Source organism: Diabrotica virgifera, chromosome 5, assembly GCF_917563875.1.
Source record: "Diabrotica virgifera virgifera chromosome 5, PGI_DIABVI_V3a".
Classification (NCBI taxonomy): Eukaryota; Metazoa; Arthropoda; class Insecta; order Coleoptera; family Chrysomelidae; genus Diabrotica; species Diabrotica virgifera.
This window is the reverse complement of record NC_065447.1, coordinates 149,877,805-149,891,292: the sequence shown is the minus strand read 5'-3', so window position 1 is coordinate 149,891,292 and position 13,488 is coordinate 149,877,805. Positions and strand designations below refer to the sequence as shown.

General features: G+C 34.3%; 1 protein-coding gene across 1 annotated transcript in view; it reads left to right on the top strand.

The window, feature by feature from the left end:
• LOC126885494 (NFX1-type zinc finger-containing protein 1-like) overlaps positions 1 to 13,488 on the top strand; it is a gene marked incomplete at its 3' end in the record, with an annotated part of 372,388 nt that overhangs the window by 347,768 nt on the left and 11,132 nt on the right. The window contains 1 exon segment of the mRNA XM_050652072.1: positions 7,549 to 7,901. Within this exon segment, the coding sequence (XP_050508029.1) occupies positions 7,549 to 7,901 (353 nt within the window).

The window sequence follows — 13,488 nt, the reverse complement described above, 5'->3', positions numbered from 1 at the left end:
TCCATCCAGAGTTCTCTGGTAGAGGTTCCACATCCTTTGGGGAAATAAACTTGGTCTTCTGCCATTTCCTCTTCTATTCATACGTCCAATATAGTAGTCTTCAAACCAGTCTACAAGTGGTTGGTGTTCAGCAGGTAGAGCTTCCGCTAGAACGGCAAAGGCATCATCTAAATGTTCGATAGGAACAAATGCTAATGCTGTCAACATTCTGCAATTTAAAGCGAATTGTGGATCAGCATTATACTCTCTCGTATATCCCATAGCAGCCACTTGTTTCTTCATATTTTGTGCCAAATGGAAAAAACATCCATTGATGTCGACGCCTGGAAAACAATCTTCCATTGCCTTAAATGCCGCCTGTTCGAAATCGCAATGGATTGCTCTGGGTTGCAAATTTGGTACAATTTGTCTGATCAATTCAAACATACGGGTATATGTGGATCTTGTTTTATTCGGCAGCATGGCATAAAATATTGGATGGACTCCATTATATTTTGTGGCCATAACTGTGTATACTTGTAAAAATAGAGATGGTGCTATAGCAAATGTACCGTCACCATACCACACATCTGAGGTCTGTAGATGTTGCAGCCACGATTCTCTCCCGAAAATCAAAATTCTTTGCAATCCTTCTCCATCATCTGCTAATAAAAAATTTTCTTCTACACCATCTTGTAACGTGTAAACACGATAAGACTCGGGAATTACTAACTCTTCAACAGTTGTCGGATTTGATGGGGCTGCATGAACTTCGTTACGTTTTCGTCTGATGAATTTTCTCATCGCGCCAGTGTTTGGGAGCCGACCATGACAAGCTTGACTTGTATTTCTCAGGCACTCATTGATTACCACTATTGTCCCTTCGTTTGTTTCTGTAGCACGCTTTTTCATTTTTGTAACAACTTGTGCTACTTCCACGTCCATCGCCGAGGAGTCGTGAGTGTGAACATTTACTTTCTTGATGACTTCACCATCTCTTGTATGTATTCTTGCTTTGCACGTTTGTTTCCTCTCACACCTCCAAAATTTTAGGGATTCATCGCTTTTACTAACAGCGTCAAAAACATACATGAAACCATCAGTGGTAAATTTCTCTCTTCCTCTGGTCGATAAAATTTTTCGTTCCATAGCTTAAAAATTCTTCGTCTGTATATCGTATAAATACTACTATGAAATATTATAAGACACTACATAAACTCTTAAACTGATCTCTGTTTATATAGCTGTACCCTCAATAATCCAACCAATCAAATCAATAATAGGTAGGTACCTACTTAAAATTTCCCTTAAGATTAAAAATCAACAAATTACTTGCATCTCTCGTTAATGACATTATAATGTAATTTTTGAAATCAACAACTAATTTAGTTTTCGAATATTTAAAATCAACAAATAACTTGCATCTCTCGTTAATGACATTATAATGTAATTTTTGAAATCAACAACTAATTGATACATGATAATGTCATTTGGAATTAACAGGTAATTTAGTTTTCGAGGAAATGTTAATAACATTATTATGTGATTTATAGAATTTTGTATTTAAATTTTCGAAGAAACTGCAATAAATATAGGGATAACTATTATTATACTAACTAATGGTAAATATTTTAAAAGCAGATTCCTTTCAAGAAAATATTGTATAATTTAATTTTTTTTAAAAATATACATTCTGCAAATATTTTTGCTTAAAAAAGATATTTTAACAATATTAAAATTCTCCGTCTATATACCATATAATGTATGTCTAATTAAAGTTGAAAAATGTCAGTTATCATCTAATTAGCTCTGGGACAATTAAGAGAACAGCAATTATTATTAATATGCATTAATAAAAAATCCAATATAGGTATTTGCAGAATAAAATATAACAAAATGTTTATAAAAGAAATATATTTAGTTTATTTTTCTACTTGACCATTAATGTTAAAATTGTGTGACCAATGAACTCCAATGTATTTAAATAACTATATTAAAAGATTTTTTTCCAAAAAATTGCCTGACCAATAAACCTCAATGTAGGTATTTAGTCAACTAAAATAAAATTTCTGACGCCGAAATGGCCGACGCCGAAACGGCCTACGCCGAAACGGCTCTACGCCCAAACGGCCACGCCGAAATGGCCACGCCGAAACGGCGACGCCGAAACGTCCCATTCCGCATTTTTTTGGCCCAAGGTGGGACGGACTATAGTCTATTTGTTTTTTGTACTTGATTTCTCACTTATTTGCCCAGGTTTGCGTAGCTGGAAAATATAATTTCCAAGGTATTTATTTTTTTTTTTTTAATTTCTATTACTTGTTCAATACTGATGCCATCAATTTCTATTTTATGTCTAATTAGTTCGTAACTGATTACTATCGTTTTAGTTTTCATCATTGTTTCCATCCAACATAATATGAAATTTTCTTCAGTCCACAATTTAACAGACCGGAAAAAATACGCGTATTCCTGTCGACAACTTGGATAAAATGTTATCAAAGTGGAACAAAATACAATATTTAAACGGGAGGCGCGACGGGAAGTAAACGCGACATCTACTGAGAATGCTGGTTAAAATAATGGGAGATATATGGAACGGTTATGGGAAGTAAACGGAACGTATAGTGAGAATCTAATTTTAATGGGAGGTGTATGGAACGGGTATGGAAAGTAGCTTTTAGCTTTTTTAAGAAATTGGCAGATAGAACCAGATTGTTTTTGCCATTTCTTCTTTTTAGGCTTTTCTTTTTCGATTTTGCGAATCGTAACACTTTTTTAATCCATTTTTATTTAAGGAAATAAAAATAGGAAGACACCTAATAAGTCAGTATTGCTGACCCTTAATAAGAATGAAGATTCCTTAATTAATATAATTTTACGTCAATTGAATGTACTTACATATAGACAAGGCGAAAACGAAAAGGTTCGTTGGAAAAATATTCCCATGAGATTTTTTTGCAAAATCACATTTGTAATACACCCCAGAATGGGACGAGTTGAGTTCACTCTCAAAATATGAATATTACCCGACTACGTAAAAGGTAATGTTTGAATTCGCTCCCAGGCGATTTTAGGCCGTCATTAATATAAGTAATTATTATACAAAACCATATAGTCCAAGTAATGAAGCTTGAAATAGGACAAAACCTCGCAACTTTTACAGAATGGATCGATTTGCTTGAAAATTTGAGAATACGTAGTGGATAGTCCAAGGATCAAAATCTATATGATGCCGAATGGCGCTTTCACCATGGGGGTGGTTTCCACCCCCTGTTGGGGGTGGAAATTTTTTATTATATTTTGACCGCAAAAGTTGGTAAAAACGTTCATTCTAAGCAAAAAATGTTCTATACATTTTTTTGATAAAATTAATAGTTTTCCATTTATTCGCTATCGAAAGTGTTAGTATTATATCGAAAAATCAATGTTTTTAATTAGTTTTCTGCTAATAATTCCAAAAGTTTTCGTTTTATGAAAACAAACTTACTTAACAAAAATGTACTATTTGAAAAAATAAACAAAACCGTGTTTTTTAATTTTCTTTAAGACCAACAGTAATCAAGATATACTTTATTATATGTTAGCTCTTCTTTGTCAAATGCTAAATATTGTAGTTTCAAAGTCAAAAGACGGGAAAAATATGCATTTTTCGAGAATAACTTGTTAAAACTAATTTAAAGAACTTAAAAATATCTATCTCTAGAAATAAAAAAGAAGTCTCTAGCTCAAAAATTAAGTGACTTATAATGAAAAGAATATCAGTCCCTATTTTTTTCAGCGCAAAAGTGGTCGGAAGCAACCCCGTAATCACCACCCCAATTAAATCTAGTCATTGACCTTATTTGGTCTTATTGATTTATGTATTATTAATAGGTTCGAGAAGTTTGACCGACTTAGATTGATTCGTTTTTAAAAAAAAATTAAGTTAACAGCGATTAACGAATTTTTGTAGTTTGGAAAAAATGGCTTTTTCTTCTGAATAGAAAGATTAGCATCAGAGATGTGAAAAAATGTATAAATATTAAATTGCAGCTAATTTAATTCCCAAAAATTTGGTTCGAAAAAAATTTTTCTATGACAAAAATTAAGTGAGCTATTGACAATTAAAACTTGTAATAGCATGCAAAAACCACCTTTACCAACCCTTTCAAAGTCACCTCTTTTTGTGACTAAGGATTTTAATAAGATTTAATATTAATAGGCTTGTAGATCTTGTAAAAGCCTACAAAATTTTTTTATACCAAACTTTCTAAGATACAAAATAAAAAAAAAGGAGAAATCCAATTGTAAGCATAATAATGTAAGTTAGCGGTGTTTTTAGTCATTGGCCTTATTCATTCTTCTTTATTTGTGTATTATTAATAGATTCTAGAAGTTTGACTGGTTTAAAATGATTAGTTTTTAAAAATCTGAAGTTAAAAGCGAAGAAAGATTTTTTGTAGTTTTGTACAAAATGCCATTTTCTTCAGAATATAAAGATTAGCATCAAAGATAAGAAAAAATGTTTAAATATGAAATTGTAGGTTATTTCATTCTTAAGAACTTGGTGTAAAAAATGTTTTTCGAACGACAAAAATTGAGTGAATAGTAAATGAGTATACTATAGAAGAACATTGATTTTTTCCATATAAAACTAACATTTTCGATAGCGAATAAATCGAAAACTATTAGTTTTATCAAAAAAATGTATACAGCATCTTTGCTTAGAATGAATGTTTTTATCAACTTTGGCTGTCAAAATATAATAAAAAATTTCCACCCCCGAGATGGGGTGGCAACCACCCCATAATAAAAGCGCCTTTCGGCATCATATAGATTTTGATCCTTGGACCATCCACTACTTATTCTCAAATTTTCAAGCAAATCGATCCATTCTGTAAAAATTGCGGGGTGAAAAGCTTCGGTTCCTGGACTAATACAGAAGTAAACACTTCTTTTGTATATTGGTATAAAAAGTTTTATTAAAAAACATACAAGTCCTCCAAAAGGATTTGCAAAACGTTTTCAATCTGAATCAGATCATCCTCAGTGCGTTCTGCTTCGGACAAGAAACTAGCAACTTTTTGAAAAAGGTTACATCGATATTTATGGTTTACATAATAAATAAGTGGTAATTATAGCGACTCCCAAGTCGATGTTACAAGATGAAATGTGTTAGGAGTGCTCAAAGGGCAACATGGTTCCCTGCTCGTTAAGAACTTGTGGTTCTTGCCAGTTCAATGGAACCAGTTGGAACCTTGCCAGTTGGTCTGTGTCCATTGAACTGGCAAGAACCACAAGTTCTTAACGAGCAGGGAACCATGTTGCCCTTTGAGCACTCCTAACACATTTCATCTTGTAACATCGACTTGGAGTCGCTATAATTACCACTTATTTATTATGTAAACCATAAATATCGATGTAACCTTTTTCAAAAAGTTGCTAGTTTCTTGTACGAAGAAGAACGCACTGAGGATGATCTGATTCAGATTGAAAACGTTTTGCAAATCCTTTTGGAGGACTTTTATGTTTTTTAATAAAACTTTTTATACCAATATACAAAAGAAGTTTTTACTTCTGTATGGTTTTTTAACTATGGTATACAGCCAGCTACGGGGACTTTCCCATTGATTTTAATTATTATACCTTAAAATCTGGACACTGTTGATAAATCATTCTTTTAAAAGTATATTTCTTATTAGACGTTCTTGCACATCTACATCTAATTGGGATGATTTTTAAAAATGCAACTTGGTAATAATTCAAGAAAACAAAGTTTCATTGTTATGTCCTTGTTAATGTTTGGTCACTAAGTTTCATTGAATACATACATTAGAGTAAATATGAAATGGCTATAACTGCCCCGCTTACTTTTTTTTACAACATATTTGATATATTTTTTATAAATTCAAAATTGGTAAGGCCGTTATTTTGTAGTTATTTCAAATTATTATCTTTAAGTTTTTTCTCAATATCACTTTTCTATCGTATACTTTCACAACGGTATCTATACTTTGAAGTTTGATATAAGTATCTAATTGAAAATCTTGAAGAACATAAATAAACTGGTTAAAATTTGGATGTGTTGTATAATGAAGCATTATAGCGAGAGTGAAAAGAGTCACATGCATTTTTTGTCCTTCGTAAAGACGAAGAATTTTCAGCCCATATGTGAGGAGGAAATGTTGATGTTTCTTCAATATAGGTTTCAACGAAATAGTCACTAAACTTAACCACTCTTTCATCTTCTGGTTGAATTGCAACAAGATCTATGACAAAGCAATCCCCAAGGTTCTCTGCTGTGAGATATGGTAAACCAAATATATAAGTTATATTATATAGTTATATCTGTTTCTGCACCGTTTTTTAACTGATATTCGTGGGACAGTTCCAACTATTGAATTTTTCTATACCAACTTTGACTCAAGTGAAACAGGCATACCTTAAGTTTTGTGTCTGGAAAAACTCCTCGAATTGCTTTACGATAAAAGGGCTATTTGGCAACAATGTTTAAATTTCAGAAAAATAATATCCTTAAATCATACTTTATTGTAAAACCGCTCGGGAGTGAATTCGAATAGTGTCGGGAGCGAACTCGACTAATAAAATAACTACCTGCTCAAGACGAGAGTGAACTCAATGGTGCAACCCAGAATAAGGTTCAAGAAGTCGCCCACAAGAAAAGAGGTCCATATCTTTTTAAACAATTTTTTTTAAACAAATCAGCTTAGTAATAAAATTATGACAAACATTTCTTTAGGATCTTGTAGGGGGGCTTTAAACTTTGATTTAGTCACTTTCTGACTTTCATAATAATAACTTTTAACCAATTTATTAAGCCTTGAAAATCGCCATTTTTCGTTTTTTTTTTCAATTTTAAATTGTTTATAACTCGAAAACGATCAACATTAGAGAAAACTCACAAGAGACCTTTTTTGTCAAAAATGGTCCAAAAAACCTAATAAAAAGTTGTACGGGCCAAAATATTGATTTTTGCAATTTGATTAAAAAATATTGTTAAAAAAAATTGGACCACTTTTTACGTGGGCGACTTCTTGAACCTTATTCTGGGATGTCTCACGAATGTGATTATGCAAAAAAATCTCATGGGAATATTTTTTCTAACGAACCCGCCGTTTTCGCCTTGTCTAATATAATCACATCAATTACTAAACTGAGAAAAAGCTCCCATTCAAAGTAGTTTTTTTTTGCAATAATATTTTTAGCAATAAATTATATTACTACGTGGTAGAGGAATGGTATGCGTTGTATATATTTGTATATTTTACGTGTGCAGGATTGTATAATATCAGCAGCAAGAAAAAGCTAATTTGTCCCCCCCCCCTGTAATCAAGAAAACAGAAGCATTTTATGGAATAAAATACTTCATAGCTTTATGGAATATGGCTAATTATTGTTATTTATAGATATTATATTAAATTTTTATCGACTTTTTGTAATTATTACTACCTGATCAACTATGCAACAATTTTAAGCTATTATATTGCAAGCTTAATAAAACATTTAATGTTTCGCTCAATTGGAGAGAATTATAACAAGGTCTAATCAGTTTTTGTTTTTGTTTAGGTGCAGAAATCTTGTCAGAGAATTCACGTAGATTGCATTCTCGTTTAGAAAATACAAATCATGGCATGCGTCAGTACATAAACAAATTCGGACTTGCTGCCATTAGAGCGAAAGTAGATATATTTAAACTGTTATTAGAGCCACTAAAGAATGGCAAAATACGATTAAAGGATACACCAATGTCGATGATTCAAGTAAAATTTATATCAGACTGCCTGATGGAACATGTTGACTCGATAAGTAAACAACAATATGACGACATAATACTAGAGATTGATCGATTCTACAAATACGTGCAATTCGAGAGCATAATGTATAAACCCCATTTACATAAATCAGAAATCAAATGCATGGTAAGTTTGGATAAGACAATACTTTGGTTATTTACGTTCCTAACCTGAATGCCAGAAATGGTCATATATTTATAATACTTAAATGAAATTTTTGCTTTACAAGTAATTCATTCTACTTCAAAATTAATAAGCAAATTCACACTACACCATGGTTTAACAAATTCCCATATATCACTAGGAGACGTTTAACCACAATTCCGTATGAGAACTGGTCATTATTCAACACCTCTTCACCTATTCCAAATTGGAGTCAAAAATGATCCCTATTGCGAATGTGGCCAAGTGGGAGGATTAAACCATATCCTATTAGAATGTCGCCTAAATCAAAACACACATTTTAACTTGTATGCTGAACTAGCAAAAACTACACTCCCCACTCCCATAAATATCTGCACAATCTTCTCAAATAATGATGAAAATATAATACATATTATATGTAACTTTATTTCTACTTCAATATTAAATTATAAACCATTAGCTTACTTCTTTCAGCCCTGGGTGCTTATACTATATCCGTTGGTAGCATTTCTGGTGTGTGCAAAGCTTGGTGGCTACGCCCGAGCGTTTTATACGAAGTTTATACCTATGTTGTATTGTCTATCTAACATTTTAGCCGAGAAGAATCTGATTGCTGAGGCAAGACAAAAAGTGTCTACCCCTGAGTTAACTGGATAAATTGTCAAGAAAATAGCCCAAAAAAAAGAATAACAAGAAGAAGAATTTTTGCTTTGAATGTGCCGCTGTACTTTAAATGTTCCAAGTTTTTACTATCATCAGATACAACTTACAAAAAAAGCTGAGATGAGAAACATCCCTATTCGTATATCGGTAATTAATAAATAAGCCTTCAGTCAATACACGATTCTAAATAATAATAATAGTCTCCCGTTTTATACCGCTAAAGCGGTTTGAGAATTATAGCAGGTTATCTCTAGGGCCTATATTACAATATAAGGAAGTTAACAGGGCCAGTGCTACGCTTAAACCACCTATGTAAACCCCTGGTTTTACCCAAAGTACTCATTTTATTCAGGCTAAGTCGACTTGGGTCCTGTAGACATTTTTAAAAAAAGTCTAAATATTCTCGCCGGCGCTGGAACTCGATCCCTAACCCTCTGAGTGGAGCTCAGACATCCTAGCGTATGAGCTATCCGGGCCGGAGAGCTCAGGTTTACTATTCTAAATGAATCAAATAGAAATCAAATCTTTTTCTTTAAAAGACGCTAAATGTCGCTTGGTAATTTCGCCAAATTTAACCAAAAGGTATTTTTCACTATTAGTCACTTACTTACTTATCCTCTTCGTTTTCACTGGAACATAGGGTATCTACTGTCACTCTCCATTTTTGCCGAGCTTGTATTTTTTCTCTAACTTCTTTCCAGGTTCGGCCGACGTGTTCTGCTTCTTTAATAATAATTGTTTTCTTTCATGTATTTATCGGTCTCCCCTGTTTCCCTTTTCCTAGAGGTTGGAATTCCAATGCTTGTTTTGTTATGTCTGTCTGCTTTCCGCGGAGTATGGCCCATCCATTTCCATCTTCTCTTTCTTATTTCTTCATGTATTGGTTTTTGCTTCGCTTTTTCCATAAGTTTGAGTTTGTGATCCGGTTGGGCCAAAATATTCTTAGAATTTTTCGTAAGCATTTATTGATGAAGGATTGAATCTTTCCAGTGTTGTGTTTTGTTATTCTCTAAGTTTGTGATCCGTATAATAGTACTGCCTTTACATTACTATTGAAGATTTTTACTTTGGTGTCCAGTTTTATCTCATTAGATTTCCATATATTATTTAACATAGGTATAGTATGCTGTCTGTGCTTTGCCAGTTTGTGTTTGAATATCCTCCTCTGCTCCTCCTATCGTGTTCAGTATGCTTCTTAGATAACTAAATCTTTCAACTGATTTCAGCTCTTGGTTTTCTATATGTATGCCCATTTCTCTCGGTGTGTTAATCTCCATTAATTTAGTTTTATTCATGTTCATTTCCATAGCCACTTTTTTACCTTCTTTGGCTAATTTCTCACTTTTTTTCTGCATGCTATGTCTCTTTGCTAAAAGTAGACATACATCATCTGCGTATTCAAGATCTTCTAATTATTCAAAGGTATTCCATTGTATCCCAGTTTTACCGTTACTGCTTTTTCTCATAAGCCAGTCCATGACAATAATAAACATTGAGGGAAACAGTATTCAACCCTGCTTTACACCACTGTTAATGTCTGTTGGATTGGTTCTGTTAAATTCCCGTCGTATAATACTTTTGCTGTGGTGTTTTCATAAAACAACTTCATCATTCTTAAGAATTTGTTCGGTATCCCATAACTTTCTAGTATTTTCCACAATTTTTCTCTGTGTATATAAGTTTAGATATAGTTTACTTTGCCATTCTGACCGTGCAGATCTGTTCTATACATGACTTATTTGTTCGGAAGCCATCTTGATTTGGACATAATTTTTGGTCTATTTTATATTTCATTCTATTAAGCATGATACGGGTCATTATTTTACTCGCAACACATAAGAGGGTTATAATAGGTCTCCAGTTCTCACACTTTGAGGTGTGGCCTTTTTTCGGGATAGTGATTCTCTCCTATGGCACTACAGCCCAAGTTGGGCCCTGGCCTCCCCCAGTATCTGCCTCCAAATATCTCTATCTCTGCTTGAGATAGTGATTATAATTTAATATATTCCATTCTTTTGCAATTTTATATATTTTCAATCCGGTCCTGCTTTCGCCAACAATACAAGTGTAGTAATTAGCTGCGAAATTAAACTCAATTTTGAGTGGTTTCAAGTGAATTTATTACAAAAGTTTTAGTGTAAAGTGATTCTGTTATAAATAGTCGACCCAACCACATAATAAAATAGGGTAATTGCAGGCCCGGCTTAAGGGCCGGGCAAACCGGGCGCTTGCCCGGGGCGCCGCGAATGTAAGGGCGCCAGAGGCGCCCTTACATTCGCGGCTCCTCAGTTTTGTCCACCACCAACAGCGGGCGATCCACTAAGTTGGTGATCCACAGCTCTGAACAAACAACGTGTGGTGCATTTTCCTTTTACTTATCTTGGACACTTTTACTTTGGAAATAATGGGGTTAATCAAATTACATTTTTAATAATAACAACGATGGCTATGCACCAAATACTAGATAGTTTTAATGGCAAACCAATCGGTAGGTAACTTAAGTAAGCCGAAAAATTATAAATATCGCAAAGAACCTTCGGAACCTCTCGTTCTTCCGCTAGTCGTGAGTCAAGAAAGCAGCGCGACAGTCAGCACGATCAGCTGATCAGATTCCGCGCTGGGTTGCAGACGACAAGCGCAACTTCGTAAGCCTCGTACCACTTCCTCCGCAAAGCGGCTACCCCTCTTTACCCGAAAATACCCAGAGGTAAAAGAACGTTTTTGTGCTTTATACCGATTGAGTCTTCAACAGGTGAAGCACTTACTGACGTTCTCTTGTCCAAACTGAACGAAATGAACCTGCCAATAGGGAACATGCGAGGACAAGGGTACGATAATGGATCAAATATGAGAGGGAAAAACGCTGGGGTTCAAAAAAGAATTTTGGACATCAATCCTCGCGCGTTTTTTGTCCCTTGTAGCGCACACACTCTTAACCTGGTCGTCAATGACTCAGCGTTGTCTTGTACCGATGATGTAACCTTTTTCATGGGTTTACAAGAAATGTATAACTATTTGTCTGCCTCTACCCATCGATGGACAGTTCTTAAAAATCATGTATCTGCTCTGACTGTGAAACCACTCAGCGACAAGATGGGAAAGTCGCATTGACGCGATCGGACCTGTACGTTACCAAGCTGGTGAAATCTATGATGCACTTCTTGAATTATCCACTGATCCAGCAGGTGATGCTTATGCTAAAAGTACAGCCTTAGGTCTGGCTAAGAAGCTGAAAAACTTCAAATTTATTTGCTGTCTGGTGGTTTGGAGTTCGAGGATAAATGTGATCAGTAAACTGCTACAACAAGAAGATTTTGATATTGCAGCCGCTATGGAACTGATAGCTTCTGTAAAGTCCTACTTTAAAGAAATAAGAAGTGACAAGGGGTTTGAAGAAATGCTTGTTGATGCCCGAGAAGTAGCAGAAAGCCTTGAAGTTGAACCATCCTTCCCTTCTGATTCTGAACAACAAGTTCGACCAAGGAGAGTCAAGCGCCAATTTGATTATGAGGTACGAGATGAAGCAGTTGTGGATCCAAAAAAAAACTTCAGAAGTAAATTTTACCTCTACATTTTGGACACAACAATCGCATCACTTGAAGAGAGATTTTCTCAGTTATCCACCCACAATGACGTTTGGATTTCTTTACAAACTGAAAAGAGAAGACAGCAATACTCTAATGACTAAATGTGCAGACCTGCAGATATCTCTAACTGACGGAGAGCACCGTGATGTTGAAGGACACCAGATGTATCAGAAACTCTTAGTGCTGAAAACAGTTCTACCTACCCGACGATTGTGGAGATAAACCAAAGGACATTTTGAAATTTATTTCATCACATTCTTTAAGTGAGAACTTTCCAAACGTTTATGTAACTCTAAGAATTCTTCTTTCTCTTCCAGTAAGTGTTGCATCTGGAGAAAGAAGCTTTTCTAAACTTAAGTTAATTAAAAACTACTTAAGATCCACTATGTCCCAAGAACGGCTAGTAGGACTGGCACTTATGTCTTTAGAATATGATGTATTACAACGACTTGATTTAAACAACATCATTAAGGACTTTGCTGAAAAAAGACTCGTAAAGTTGCCTGTGTAAACTAGACTTGCAATACTTAGAGAAGCCTAACAGACTAAATTACATCATTGACACCAGGCTATTGTTCATTGTTCTTTATATAATATTTTTAAATACAATGTAAATATACTTTACGTTCAAACTGTGTCCAAAGTCTTATGTTTCTTTAACTGACACTGTGCAAAATATACAAGGGTTATGTAAAACAAAATGGCGTTGATTTACTATCCAATTACATTTATGTGGTATTACACACTTTTTGTGAGTGTCAAATTGACACCGTCTGTGTGTCCTATGCACATACGGTAGTGTCAATATAACACACAGTTGGTGTCCAAATTACACACAGACGGTGTCAATATGACACACATAAAAGGTGTTAACATCCTGTGATATCATGCTGTGTTGATTTAACACAAACATTTTTACAGTGGGCTGTCAAAGGTCTTAAAATGAGCAGTTACTCGAAAAGTGTTGCAAACTTAAAAACCAGCTGACTGTTGTTGTTTTTATAGGGGTTTTTACTAGGAGGGGGGAGAGCGACTGAAAGGATCCTTGCCCGGGTGAAAATTTCGTCATGAGCCGGGCCTGGGTAATTGTTTAAAAGACTACAAGAAAAAGTGAAAAATATAATTAAATTTTTAATAGGCAAATATAGCTCGGATTTGTTGAAATGGCTAATTCTGCTTAGTTGCGAATATTATTGGAATTTTATTGATAGACAGTAAAAGTAAACAGAGCCGCACTTTAGACTCGAATTGAATATTATCAAATTATTAATTATTTTAATACCGACCATGTTTAACCCTAACGTGGACAGTGACTCAAC